General features: G+C 34.7%; 1 protein-coding gene and 1 non-coding gene across 8 annotated transcripts; both read left to right on the forward strand.

Moving 5' to 3' along the window:
• The first annotated feature begins 419 nt into the window (after positions 1 to 419).
• Positions 420 to 615, forward strand: LOC116119929. The gene has a single exon (XR_004126471.1). It is a non-coding gene; the product is annotated as a U2 spliceosomal RNA (small nuclear RNA).
• Positions 616 to 3,728: 3,113 nt separating this feature from the next.
• LOC116119893 (protein PTST homolog 3, chloroplastic) lies at positions 3,729 to 14,239 on the forward strand. Of its 7 annotated transcripts, none has more exons than XR_004126465.1 (13): positions 3,729 to 4,156; positions 4,274 to 4,393; positions 4,827 to 4,939; positions 7,320 to 7,521; positions 8,416 to 8,479; positions 8,574 to 8,624; positions 8,735 to 8,788; positions 9,541 to 9,660; positions 10,308 to 10,432; positions 11,412 to 11,463; positions 12,753 to 12,898; positions 12,986 to 13,105; positions 13,673 to 13,868. XR_004126465.1 is itself a non-coding variant. In XM_031405842.1 (12 exons), exons 1-11 carry the CDS (start codon positions 3,984 to 3,986, stop codon positions 12,849 to 12,851), a joined length of 1,173 nt encoding a protein of 390 aa, XP_031261702.1. In that variant the 5' UTR covers positions 3,729 to 3,983; the 3' UTR covers positions 12,852 to 12,898; positions 13,673 to 13,868. The 7 variants fall into 7 exon arrangements, 5 of the variants coding, with proteins under 5 accessions (XP_031261702.1, XP_031261712.1, XP_031261696.1 ...); XR_004126464.1 differs by lacking the exon at positions 12,986 to 13,105 and adding an exon at positions 13,951 to 14,239 and having other exon boundaries at positions 3,730 to 4,156; positions 13,666 to 13,841; XM_031405842.1 differs by lacking the exon at positions 12,986 to 13,105.
• Positions 14,240 to 14,266: the final 27 nt, after the last annotated feature.

The raw sequence follows: 14,266 nt of genomic DNA on the forward strand, positions 1-14,266 counted from the left end.
AGATAAAAACGTATATATGAGTCAAATTGATGTCAGTATATTTAATTTATATTTAACCAACTCATAATGAATATTGAATAATATGAAGATGACTTCAATTCTTCCATTTCATTTTAAAAAAAAGTACAAATATTCCTTGGGAATCGTAAAAATGAAAATTGATTTTTCATAATTTAATAACCATCTTGTGTCTCATATATATAATCTCTATTACTAAAAAACCATATTTCATGTTTACTTGAAATTATGATATTAATGATAAAATTGAGAAATATATTGAGAAAACATTATTCTATAATTCTTGAGAAAGAGGTGTTGCTGAGTTCAGAGAGGAGATGAGGAAGTCCCACATCGCCTATTATTTAAGGGTAGTTGCATTGAGAGTGATATAAAAGAAAGGTGAAAGGGCTGGGTAAATCATACCTTTCTCGGCCTTTTGGCTAAGATCAAGTGTAGTATCTGTTCTTATCAGTTTAATATCTGATACGTGGACCATCGGCCCACATGATATTAAATTAATTTTTATAGGGGGAAGACCAGCTACAGTAGCTTGCTACTGGGGTTCTCGAGCGTCGCCCAAGCGTTGCACTACAGCAAGGGCCTGGCGCACCCCACCAAGTCTAGTATTAACTTTCGTTAGCCGATTTCTTATGGGCCACTATTGTGCCGGCCTGAATTTAGATAAATTAAACGGTATTAGTGGGCTTTGAAAATTAGTAAATTTTTTTCATTAAATAGTTATTAAAAGTAAATGTAAGTGAAAGAAAATGAAATCTCAGTATTAAGGCGGGGTGTGTCTAGGTCGAAGGCCGTCTGAAATCAAAATGGACCTTGCACGGTTGCACCCATGTGATTCTCTATCTAATGAACTGCACTCAGCCTTGAATGAGTAATGCTATATAGACATCGAAATTTTATATCGAATTTTTGTATCGAAGGACATGATAATCAGTCAAACGCGATCATGTAAAGTCTTTCGTGAATGAACGATCGTCCAATATTTATGGACGTTCGTCCATATTTAATGGATTCTCGTTCATATTACATGGACGGGGGCCCATTTATTATATGGACGTCCGTCCAAAAAATTTTAAATGAAAAAGAATGGACGCCCGTCCATCTTATATGCACGGGTGTCTATTTACTATGGACGAGAGTCCATAGTAAATGGATGGGCATTCACTTAGAATGGACGCCCATCCATTGTTTAAAATAAAAAAATTTTAAAACGAAAATTATGATTCAAAGGACAGGCAACAGACGCTTGTCCATTGTTTGATTTAATTTTTTTTTGAAAAGATCAGTTCTGCATGTCATCTCTTGAGCTCTTCACTGTGAAATTTAGACGTATTTGGTGGTTTTTATCTTGTAGATAGTCGAAGTCTTGACAGAATCTTTGACTCTTAGGGGGCGTTGGGTTCGGGTGTATCTGTCATTACTAGGGGTAAGTGATCTTATATTACTTGATTACCATGTTTGGTTGTCAAGTAATATAAGATACTGGTAATCTTCAAATACCAATAGTAATCATTATTGGTAATATTGGAGGTAATCTGATTACCTCAATTTTCTTAGGTTTTCTAAAATTACCAGGGTTATCTTTTTTTGTTACAATTTTATCCCTTATTAATAAAAATTTTGGACAATAATGCCTCTATTTTAAAAGAAATTTATATTAATATCTTATTTCAATTTTAACCTTATTTAATTAAAATTGTGGACAATAATACCCTTATATTTAAAACAATTTACAGACCACCACTGCCACCCAGCCACCACCACCGATAGTGGGCCAACCACCACGGACCGCCGCTGGAAAGTCATCGGAGTCTCTAAAAAAGAACCAGATTCGGTGGGAGGCTCCAGGAGACTTCGGTGTGGCCGTTTTCGACCATATTAATGCCGAAAACGGCCATATCAGGCCAGATCTGGCCGTTAACGGCCACAGACATGGCCATTAATGGCCAGATCTATTCTGGCCGGAATAGAGATAGATTTGGCTGCTAACAGCCAGGTCCGTGGCAGTTAATGGCCAGATCTGGCCTGATATGGCCGTTTTCGGCCATCAATATGGCCAGAAACGGCCATATCGAAGCCTGTTAGTCACTGTGAGCTACTCGGGGACTTTCGGAGACTTCTAGCGGTGGTTTGCGGTGGCGGCAGGAGGTGGGGGTGATTTCATCATAAATTAAAGTTTTATATAAATGAGGGTGTTTTAGCTAAATCTGAAATATTGGAGGTTAAAAAAAATTATTCAAAAATTAATAATAAAAATAATATTATATTAATATTTTAAAAAGGGTCAATTTAGTAATTTAAATAATATATCCACCAATTTATTCCCCATAACCAAACATATTAATATAACATACCTATTAACTAACCAAACATATTTTCCTAAAGATTCCCAGTAATATTCCAAGGTAATCTATCTTTTCAATAATCCAACATTCTCAATAATCTAACATTCTTGAACCAAACGCCCCCTTAAGGAGACCCCTATTCCAACCAAAGTTGCTAGGCTTATGCTCGTCTCTGATGTTCTCCATGGTAGTAGTGCTCTTGTAAAAAATGCATCTGCTTACCATACCAAATTTGAAGCAACATTACCTGACATAATGGAGAGCTTTAATGACTTGTATCTTAGTATAACTGGAAGGATTACTGCTGAGGCCCTAAAGGTGAGCAATAATGGCAACTTTCATTTTGACTTCCTGTTGTATTTATCATTTGTTCTGCTTCTGGTTTTGATGTGATAATTATTTGAGTTTCGGCAGGAACGAGTTTTAAAAGGATTGCAAGTATGGTTGGATTGGTTTCTGTTTTCATATGCATATGTGAATGGATTACGAGCTACGTTTCTTTGGTCTGGGAATTCAGGTGTGACTCCTTTTCATTCCATCGGTGGTGCAAGAGGACGAGGAAGAAGAAAAAGATGGACAAGAGTAATAAATAAATTTAAAATTTGTTAATATTAAAAGTCGTCCATAACTACGGACGCCCATCCTCTCGTAAATAATTTATGCCAAATTTTTTTAGTTTAAACTATGAACGAGTGTTTATTTTAGGTGGATAGTCGTCCATATAATATAGATGAGAGTCTATTCAAATAAACGGTCGTCTAATAACAATGGAAGGTCGTCCATATTTGATGGACGATCGTTCATTTGCGAAATAATTGTTAACGTGATACGTGACTTGTCTGATTCAATGGACATATCGTTCGATGTAAAAATTCGGTATAAAATATCGGTGTCCATAACATTATTGTAATTTGATATATTGTACCTTAATTAATGGGCGTTGAAAATTAGAAGTGTATTTTTTTAAAAAATAATCATTAAAAGTCGGTTGGGCAAAGTTTAAGATATTTGTTTCAGAAATTCAAATTTTGCTCAAATTGTTTTTAGATAAAAGCTAAATCAATTATTTATTCTGTTTCTTGATTATATTGTTTTTAGAATTTGTACCCGAAAATTATTTTTCAAAACATTTCAAATTTTTTTATTTGATATCAATCAGATAACAAACAGGATCAGGATCGGGATCAGGATCAGGATCGGGATCAGAATCTTTCTCATATGAGATTGCATTACTCCAAAAATGTTATTATTTTTAATAAATTGTGTTAAAATTCAGAGTTGAAAAAAGAAATTTTCAAGTGATTTTCATTATATTAATATTTCAACTAAACAAGAAGATGAATGAAAATATCTGAAACTGTATTTGATGGGATGGGAAACTTAAAATTGGATTGAAACTTGAAAGTTTTAAAAAATTCATCATTATCTGGATGAACGAACTGGGCCATGGATTTGGATTAACAAGCCCAACCAAACATGAACAAAACAACATACCACCAATGTCTTTCATTGCTTACTCAAGTCACAATCACATGTTCATTTGAGTTCTGTTTCTGTCACTGATTTTCGCTTCTTCTCAATTCCACCTCAATCATTCAATGCTGCAAAAGCTCACCGTCCATGGCCTCCCTCTTTCTTTCTTCAACCTTTCTTCCTTTCCCTCCTTCTCATAAAATCTTCTTATCCCTTCACCACAACCACCACCGCCTCAGTTTTAACAACTTTCAACAATACCCACTTCGGAAACACTTTACATACCGCCTTTATGCTTCTTCACTCAACAAAACATCCAGGTTTAAGTTTTAAAGTTTGTTTCTTTTTCTCTCTCTCTTTTTTTTTTTTTAAAGAAAATTCATTTTTCAAATTTATTTATTTGAAGGTTTAACTGGGTTTGTTGTTTGGTGGTTCAGGTCCCGTAGAAAGGTGAAGAGCAATGAAGAATTGCGAAATGATTTAAGGGAGTTCTTGTCTAGGGTTGGACTTCCCAACGATCATGTGCCCACCATGAAGGAGCTTTCAGAGCATGGAAGGTTCTTCTTCAATTACTTTATTATTGTTATCTTCTGTTTGGTTATTTGATTTGGTTCTTGTGGAACCTATTGATGGTTAGGAGCTGTTTATTTTGCGTTACAATTTTTGGTAATTAAATTATATGTCACAGTGGTTAACTCCTTTGAAGCTGGCTTTAGGAGGACTGGTTTTATGATGTCTTAGTAGTTGATTTTGAATGTGTACTTACTATTTTCGCCAGTTTCGGTCCTTCACTGGTTACAAGATATAATCTAGAGATTAGTTAATATACACATAATCTTTTTCTTTCAGAAAGTTATCATGAAGTTATAATTTTTTTTTTTAAAACAGTTGAAAGGAAAACAATCTATGAAGTTATGTATTAATTTTAGAAGGGAAATACTTATTTACTTTATATGCTATATTTTTCTTTGACATTTTTTCCCTTTTCAGAAATGACCTTGCGAATATTGTGAGACGGAGAGGCTATAAATTTGTTAGGGAGCTTCTTGCGAACTCAACAAAAATAGATTGTGATGATCTTATTGCAGAGAAGGGCTTACCAGGTCAATATACATTCCATTTTATGGTCATGATTCTCATTTTATTATTATTCTGCTGTTATTGATACCCTTGTATAATTTAAAAGGTCAGAATGAAAAGGTGGGCAATGAGGCTGAAGATTTTTTATTGTTGGTTGAAGAACCTAGTCTAAGAAACTATTTTGGAAGCACAAATACAGAGTCAAATCTCAACTCTGATGATAATAGTGGGTTGCCAATTGAATCTTCAGCCGATTCATCATTAGAGGAAAATCATTCTTATGCATATAATGGTCAGAATGATACAGAGTCCAATAGGTCTGTCACGAATAACCTTTTCGGTGGGTCCTTTAGTAATACAGATCTCATATGTGATGAAATTGGTTTGCTACCTTTAGAATCCTCAACCAGTTTAGGCTTGGAGGAGAAAGCCTCAACCTCATACAATATAGAAGGTCAGCATGAAAAGAAGAATATCGCTGAAAATATCTCATCATCAAATGATGTCTCCACCATGGAAACTTATTTCAGTAGTTCAAATGTTGAACCATCTCCTAATTTTGTTGAACATCATTACATGTCCCCAGAAGCTTCAACCACTATAACCTTGGAGGGAGAGGATTCCTCATCAAATGATGTCTGCATCATGGAAAGTTATTCCAGTAGTTCAAACGTTGAACCATCTCCCAATTTTGTTGAACATCATTACACGTCCCCAGAAGCTTCAGCCACTATAACCATGGAGGAAGAGGTTTCATCATCAAATGATGTCTCCATTGTGGAAAGTCATTCCAGTAGTTCAAATGTTGAACCATCTCCCAACTTTGTTGAAAATCATTACACTTCCCCAGAAGCTTCAGCCACTATAACCTTGGAGGAAAAGGTTTCATCATCAAATGATGTCTCTGTCTTGGAAAGTTATCCCAGTAGTTCAAACATTGAACTATCTCCTAACTTTGTTGAACATCATTACACATCCCCAGAAGCTTCAGAATCAAATGATGTCTCCACCGTGGAAAGTTATCCCAGTAGTTCAAACATTAAACCATTTCCCAACTTTTTTGAACATCATTACACGTCCTTAGAAGTTTCAACATCGAATGATGTCTCCATCGTTGATAGTTATCCTAGTAGTTCAAACATTAAACCATTTCCCAACTTTGTTGAACATCATTACACATCTGCACAAGCCTCAGCCTCCATAACCTTGGAGGAAAAGGTTTCGTCATCAAATGATGTCTTCATAGTGGAAAGTTATCCCAGTAGTTCAAATGTTGAATCATCTTCCAACTTTGTTGAACATCATTACACAGCCCCAGAAGCTTCAGCCCCTCTAACCTTGGAGGAAAAGGTTGCAAACTTTATTCAGAATGGAGATTTGGATATGATAGATGGTGGGTTCTTAATTACTGTAGTTTCATTTGCTTTATCAATCATTGTTGTGAGTCTTATGGAACAAGCACTGGTGCTAAATGGTGCTTGAATAATAAGTTTCAGTAGTTTTCAGAGATGATTTAAATTGGGGCTGGCTGTAGTTGTGTGTTTGGGTTATACTGTTGCATCTAGCACTGAGAATAGGAGAACTAAACCAAGAAAAGAGGTCTATCAGAGTTACATTCTTACTCATATGCTGCCATGCTTTTAGTGTAAATATGATTATCATAAAGCTTTACTGTGCTTGTATTTGTATCTTGTAGTAAAGATATTTTGATGTATTATCTATTGTAGACACAAATGTTTGATGCTTCTGTGATTGTACTATAAAAAACTTGTAATTTATATGATTATGACCAAGAAACTTTTGGAGATTTTTGGTTGGGTGCATAGAGGAGTACTTTTGGCTCTGTAGTAAATGCTCTCAAATACTTTTTTTTTTTTCCTTTTAATTTTTAATTGAAACTGACAAAAACATGTTTTGGATAGAAAATCATTTGGAGTCCTTATATATAATGTGCAATTTTAGGTGCTTGTGCAAAAAGTGATTTTACTTGGAAGCAACTTCTGTAAAATCATGTCTAAAAGCAACTTTTTTTCACATTTGTTATCCTCTTTTCCCTCCCAAGTATATGGGAACACTCCAAACACATCCTCATTCTATAATGACCCTTCTAAAATACTTCATAATACAGTTTTTAGTAAATTGTTTATATATTTATTAGTATTATATATTATTTTATTGCGTTGGACCGTAATATGATTTCATTTAAAGCTCGATATTCTTTCTTTTTCTTTTACTCTAATTTCAGTCCTCACTTTTTCTTTTTCCCTTTTTGGTGGTGTTGACATGCGCTTTTGCTTTTTCCTAGTCTTATATTTTGTTTGGCAAGCTGTTCATATATCTTTGTCCAATGATTTCTTTGTCTCTGATGGCACTTCCCGTTACCCAACTTTGCTTGATGGTCAGATGATGTGTATGACATTTTAGATGAAAGTGATGCTAAAGAAAGTGAGGAAGTCACTGAAGGAGGGAACAAATCTGGGATACCTGGTCCAGATCTGCTAGAACGTGTTTATAATCACAGAGCAGATGGTGCTGTGACATTGAATGGGAGTGCATTGACATCCAACAAACTTGCTTCTTCTGCGACTGTAAATCACCCTCTCAGGTTAGCGTGTGGTAGATCAACTAAGGTGTCTGCTACAGCTATATTTATTGTTTATTTGCTTGAAAAATGGAGCTGTTAAAATTAGTTTTTCTGCTTCTGTATGCCTTGACATTATCTTATGAACTATAGATGACCTAGTTGCATTATTGTTAGAATCAACATGAACCTTTTAATGTAAGTGTAAACGAATTCTGCAATAGTCCTACTTCTGATTGATTGTTCCATTAGCCCATCTCTCTCTTGTCACATGGAATTGTTAACATATGGCTGAATAATTGGCATGTTGTATGGATAGATAGAGATGATTCTGATGCTTCAAATCATTTTTTATTTGCTTACTTCTCTTGTACAAAACGACTTATTACAGAGTTAAAAGAATTGACCCCCCTGAGGTATGATAGAATAACAAAAAGCCCAATGAGGTTTCTAAAAATAACCCAAATTCCCTGCTGTTGGTGAATTGTTAGTGAGCCTTTAAAACTTATACGATTATGAGTTAATCAATACCAAATTACCCTCTTGCTGTTTATATTAGCATCTAAAATTTAATGGTAGGGAGATTTCTATTATTTCTGAAATCTCAGGGGGATTACTGACATTAACTTCTATTACATGTATTCACCGAGAAAGAAGAGAAAAGAATGAAAAACTCTGGCCTTTCTAGTGGATGCAGTTTCCAAGTAGTCACAATCCACAATTACAATTTTTTTCCTCTTTGTTCTTCTGTTAGGGAGTTCGGCAAATTTTTGTCAAATGTCAGTGATTAATGCTGTATTGCATTTTAGTCTACTTTAAAACAATGGTTTTGCACTTCCTTTATTATTTATTTATTATTATTATTATTATTTTTTGCTGGTTCTGTTTGTTGAACTGGATTTATTTAAATATTTGCAGGGATGATGGTTTGGTGGCTGAAGGACTACTTAATGTTGATTTTGACAAGGATTTGGATATTGAGGTCATTACGTGTTCTGTCTTAGTACATTGTGATTTCTGTTGAATGATATTTCTTTGCATATGCATATCTTGACCTTCATATTTCTATGAGACAGACTAGCAGAATTGAGAATCAACTCGAGATTAATAATCTAAAATCTATGCTGGTATTAAATATTTATGTCTTTGTGGCCTGGTATTTTAATGTTCTTCTTTGTACTAAGTTTTGTTATATGGATAAACTAATTATATTTTCTTTCTCTTTTGGTGTGCTTAGCAACAAATGGAGTTGGAATTGTCCCGATTGAAGGACCAGATTGAGAAGGAGCAAGTATGTGCTATTTTTGAATGCATGTGTTGTTGTGGGGCCTGCATTCAAGTTTTCTTGCTATCCAGCATGCTCAAAATAGCTAGATTACTCACTATTTATCTTCCCTTTGTCATTCAAATATTCTGATGAACAAATTTTCCTTTCAGTTATTGATGAGGACATGAAACCAAACATATAAGACTTGTTCAATCAGGAATTCATTATGTCAATGAGGTGTTTAGTGCATAAAAACTCATCTAAATGCATACAAGTTAAGGTTTTGAATGATTGAGTTTTAAATTTGCCAATTCACCAGTTCATTTCCTTGAGAATGGTCTCGATAGGGAATGCTGAATATAGAATTTTTCTGTGGGATCTAATTTTAGCATTCCTTTGGAAAACAGAACTTGCAAGAATGATGAAAGGTTGAAATGTCTGTTGAATTAGAATTTTGAATACATTTTTGAAGGCCATGCCTCCTGTCATATCTTAATGTGTGGTTTTGCTTAAATCTGTGTAGAACCATGAGAACATCTTGAAAAACCTCTGAAAAATCCATGTACTGCATTGCAGCTTCTTGGATTTTTTTACTTTACTTTTAGTTTCTTTGGTAGTGTTATGTGACTGTTTCCTGAATTTTGTTGTCATACAAATAGACATTATCTAACAATTACTGCTTGATTATAGATGTGTAACTTTGAATTACACAACTGCAATTCCTATTGGCATTAACTACTAGATTTCTTAATTTGCTCTTTTCCTTTTTCCTTCAGCGTGCTTTATGTGTTTTGCAAACCAAAGCTGAAACAGAAATCTCTAAAGCTCAAAAACTTATCTCTGAAAAAGATGCTGAATTGAATGCTGTTGAAGAAAGCCTCTCAGGATTAGAGGAGGTATGGCATCTGTCTTTTTGTTAGAATCTTTTCATGTATATCTGACTTACTTAGCTAGGCCATCTTGGAGGTGAGTGGGGTGCTTCCCTGAATAGAGCAATGTCTGGAGTTCAACTTTGGGTGTTATAAATATATTGATGCATTTTTTTTTAATTAACTGTCAAAGTTATATCAATGAATAACTTTTGTTCAAAGTCTACTTTCAACTCTTGAAAATTTTTAGATTGTTCGCTTGATGACATCAACAAGTGTATATATATATACACTTTCCCTCTGCCTTTTTGGCTTGTTGGGATGGTTTTATTTGCACATCCTGTGCTTTTTGGCTTTTCTCTGTACAGAAGATAGATGTCTAAAGTTTGGATGTCGACATAGAGTGCCAACTGCTTAAGAGCTGCCACAGCTTAATCACAGTACAATGACATTTTTGCGTTGTTATATTTATGTCTGGGGATGATGATGAAGTTAGAGATCTCAGCGCAAATGATTATGAGTAGTGCAACTAAGAGAGAGATAGATAGAGAGAGCTCATTGACATTCACGTTTTGGCTTTTAAGTTTTGTCAATGACTCCTTGCACCAACCAAATGAATGACGTATGATCTGTATCTGCAATGCCAGCTGACAGGAATTAATTAATTTTATCAGGTTGAGATCCAATACTCTGGAGATGGTGAAATTGTCGAGGTGGCTGGCAGCTTTAACGGTTGGCATCATCGAATCAAAATGGATCCTAAGCCATCTTCTAGCATCATAGAAACCATTGGATCAAGGTGTTTATTGTTCTTTCTCTTTTCAAATTACTGTCTTTAAAGGATCACTCTTGATATTTCGTATATGTCTTTTTTTATTGTTTTAGCATAGATATTTAATTTGTCGATTCTATTAAGGTGTTTTTGGCTGTTTCCTGCTATTTCCATCTTTAAGAAGCATTGCAGTTGCATTAGTTGTTTTATTCTATTTCAGCAGCAGTTCATTTTCTTATGCCCAAAATTCTGGGTGCTTTTGCTCTTTTGGTTATTCTCGTAGAACTCTGGCAAATTTGGTAGTCTTAGGATATTCCATATTGAATTTAAGTGTGATGTAAACGGGCATTTGTCTTGCATAAATCCCATCAAGGAATTAGTAAACTATGTGGAGAGACAGAGCTCAATTTAGAGACTACTTTTGTTCTGTGAACTTTGTATTTTGTGTTATTAATGTAGGCATAGTTTGTTTTGGGCTGTGATGCTAATTACATAACCTATATGATGTATCACAAAACCTCACAAATACAAAGCAAATCATATGATGCCAGAAAAAGGTTTCATACCTATCTTGGCTCAGTAGATCTCTATCTCCAGATGTCATACCATGGGAAGCAGCTCAGGATCTCCTCTGGGTGTGACATTACTGTCACCGATTTAATTTAAACTGGTTTTAACTAATGTGTTGGTTTTAAGGGTCAGTAGTTTATGTTTAATTAGAAATCTAGCAAATACAGTGTAAACGAGTCTAAAGTCTATGCCTTTTGGCCTTTTTCCTACAATCAAGAGTTCTAAAGTCTGAACCTTTCTATGATAGAATCAGTAGAATAAGATACTCATTGTCTGGATATTTTGTAAGTAGTTGTCTGTCAATCATCAACGTGCAAAAAATGACAACTGTTGCAAGTTCTGTATTTGTTTTAGTCTATGGTGTTTTACTTGGAAAGTATTTATAATATTTCATGCTTTCCGTCGGTTATGCATGTTCACTTCTTGAACTTTCCAGGAAATCCAGAACTTGGTCAACCGTGCTGTGGCTTTATCCTGGGATGTATGAGGTGTGGAAATCTACTGCCTTATAATAAAGATTACTTTTTCCATTTTATCTTTTGAAGTATTTTGCAACCAATATGAAGTGAGAATGTACTTTCTGTTCATATCAAATTTGTGAGCATTTGCAATTATATCTTCGTTATAATGCCTGTAGAAGTGGAGATTTTCCAAAAATCTTGCGTTACTGCTTAAATTGGATCGAATGGGTCCATCTTACAGGTTTAATTGTTGAGAAGAGTAGTCTTTTTAGTTTGTAATGCAATTAGAAATTCGTCTTGCTGACAACGGTAACCATGATCAATATTGACGCTTCCTGTTGATGTTGGTGCATATTTGTGAGCCGGATTATCATATTATGGCTTTTTTCCTATGAAAATAAATCCAGATGCTGGGTGAAAGAAAGGGGAATTAACAAATATCAACTATGAATTCCTCTAGTTCTGGCCATGGTTTCTTTTTCTGTATGTCACTTAGACTTCAATGTGTATGCTGTTCTCAAAGAATCATTCATTTAGTGCTGGTCCCGACATTGTGGGTTCTGAGAAAGGGAAGGAATGATGAGAGTGCCTTACAGATACTATTGCAACACTTTTGGCCAAGTACTGCCAAGTGCTAAGTTTGGCCGTTATGCAGCTATTTCAATATCTAGTACCAGAATTATCAAAAGATGGAGAATAGCTGGTGTTGGGGCATAGATTTGTAATAGTTCAACTTGAGATGATGATTAACATTTTTAACCATTCTTTCAGTGTTTTTTCCTTAGCTAGCTGCAAAAGAGATGCACAGATTGTCTGTCATTCGTTATATAAGCAATAAAAGCAAATGTTAATTGGATGGGAAAGAAAATTGTAACTGCAGAGGGTATCTGCTGGTGATCAATAGCCATCTCTCATTGAAAATTGCTTCCAGACACATGAATTTTAGATTAGAGCATGTATCCATCTGGCACTTTTTGACTACATTTTGCTTATATTCTTAGTAACATATTACAATGAAAGGGCAATCCTTGTTTATGCTTAATTCATTATTAGTGATACTCAGGCCCTTTTGGAGGATAGACTGGAAATAGAGGCAAAGGTGTCTAGTGCCTTGCATGTTTCTGAACCTTGTGCTGTTATCGTGGAGAAAGGGCTTTACTTTATATTTGTTCTTTTTTGTAACTTCTACTCTCTAAGTCAATATTTTTGTGTGTTTTAATATATAAAAAGATCTTTTAGAGATGAGCTGTATTATTGTAACGATTTTCCGTGTTGTTTATGACAATTTAATATTTTGTTTTGAAATTCAACTGCAGATCAAGTTTATTGTTGATGGTGAATGGAAGAATGATCCCAAGAGAGAGTCAGTTACCCGGGGTGGCATATTGAATAACATTCTCCGAGTTGACAGATGACACGATTTTGGATGGGAGGAGTTTTTGATATGATTCCTATCTCCTAGGTAAATTAATTATTTAATTCTCAAAGTTCCTAATTATTGTTTCCAAATCCCAGTTCACAATGGTGAACCTATAATTCTTTGGCAAAGGTATTGTATTGCAGATTAATCTCAAATCCTAAGTTGAAGCACCAATACTGGATTGTCTTGTCTTATGAAAAGTCTTGGTTACTAAAATTATGCATAGGAAGTTCGTGTCAATCGCTATTGGTATTTTACACGTTTCTCCTCCTTTTTGATTTTTTTGTCTACTATGACAGTATATAATCATGTGATTAAACTCTCTTGAGGCTATCTACTTAGGTTGACTACTTAGGTTGTGCAGGATTAGGTTGTAGTTTTTGGTTTAGAAATCAGTGAAAACATAAGAAAGGTCAATCAATGGATTTCGAGGTATAAAAAAGAAACAAAAAGAGAATCTCTGATTATGGATTTTGATTTTTGAATTGCAATCTAACGCAGCGGAATAAGGTAAGTGTTAGATAAATTCTAGTGAGATGGCTTAAGTCCACGAATGATAACTCCCGAATCCATGAGAGTCATATCCTATATCACAATTCGTTTGAAATGGAGCAATGTAATATTTGGAGTCATAAAATTTCAAATGTCAGCTTTTCCTTGATTGAAATGGCTGTTTAATAGCATCTCCATCTCCAATTATCTCGAGTGTCTTTCTTTTTATCTCTGTAATATCTAGTTTATGACTGCTATTTAAAGTGTTAAGACTGCTGGGAGGCACAACAAAGCGTTCTTACATTTATCATGCTCAGTGTACAGAGAACAACAATGGATCAGTTTAATGCCCTGTGCCGTTGAATGGGAAATCCTTCAGCTTGATCTCCACATGGTAAAAATGGGGCTGGCACATGCTGATTATGTAGATTTTGGATCGATGCCTGCTATTTTGTACAAAACAGAAAAGGGGATTTAGCTTATTGTACAAAATGTATGAATATATGTATTTTTAATTTTATATTGTTTTGTTTTGTTTTTTTTTTTTTTTTTTTTGTAAATACCTTCACTGCTCAGTTAGATGAGTATTTTACTGTTACGAGAACATGGGAATGTCTGCTTCAAGAATCATGGGACTTTTGATGAAGAGGGGAATAGGCTTAACATCAACGCACTTAATCAGTTGCCGCTGCTGCCAATGTACAGAAGTTAGATTAGTTGCTAGGAAGCATTTCTTCCATGTTAATACATGTTATCGATTTTATTGTTCCTTTCACTTCCACAAGAACAAGAGTTCTTAACTGTTCATTGTTAGGATTTGATGAGTAGAAAATCATAATGCAGAATGTGCTGCAAAACTCTACATGTTGTCTTTGAGCTGGACAGCATCAGTTAATAAGAAACATAAAAAGTTGTTTC

The sequence above is a fragment of the Pistacia vera genome, unplaced genomic scaffold (genome assembly GCF_008641045.1).
Source record: "Pistacia vera cultivar Batoury unplaced genomic scaffold, PisVer_v2 Contig1254, whole genome shotgun sequence".
NCBI classification, from domain to species: domain Eukaryota; kingdom Viridiplantae; phylum Streptophyta; class Magnoliopsida; order Sapindales; family Anacardiaceae; genus Pistacia; species Pistacia vera.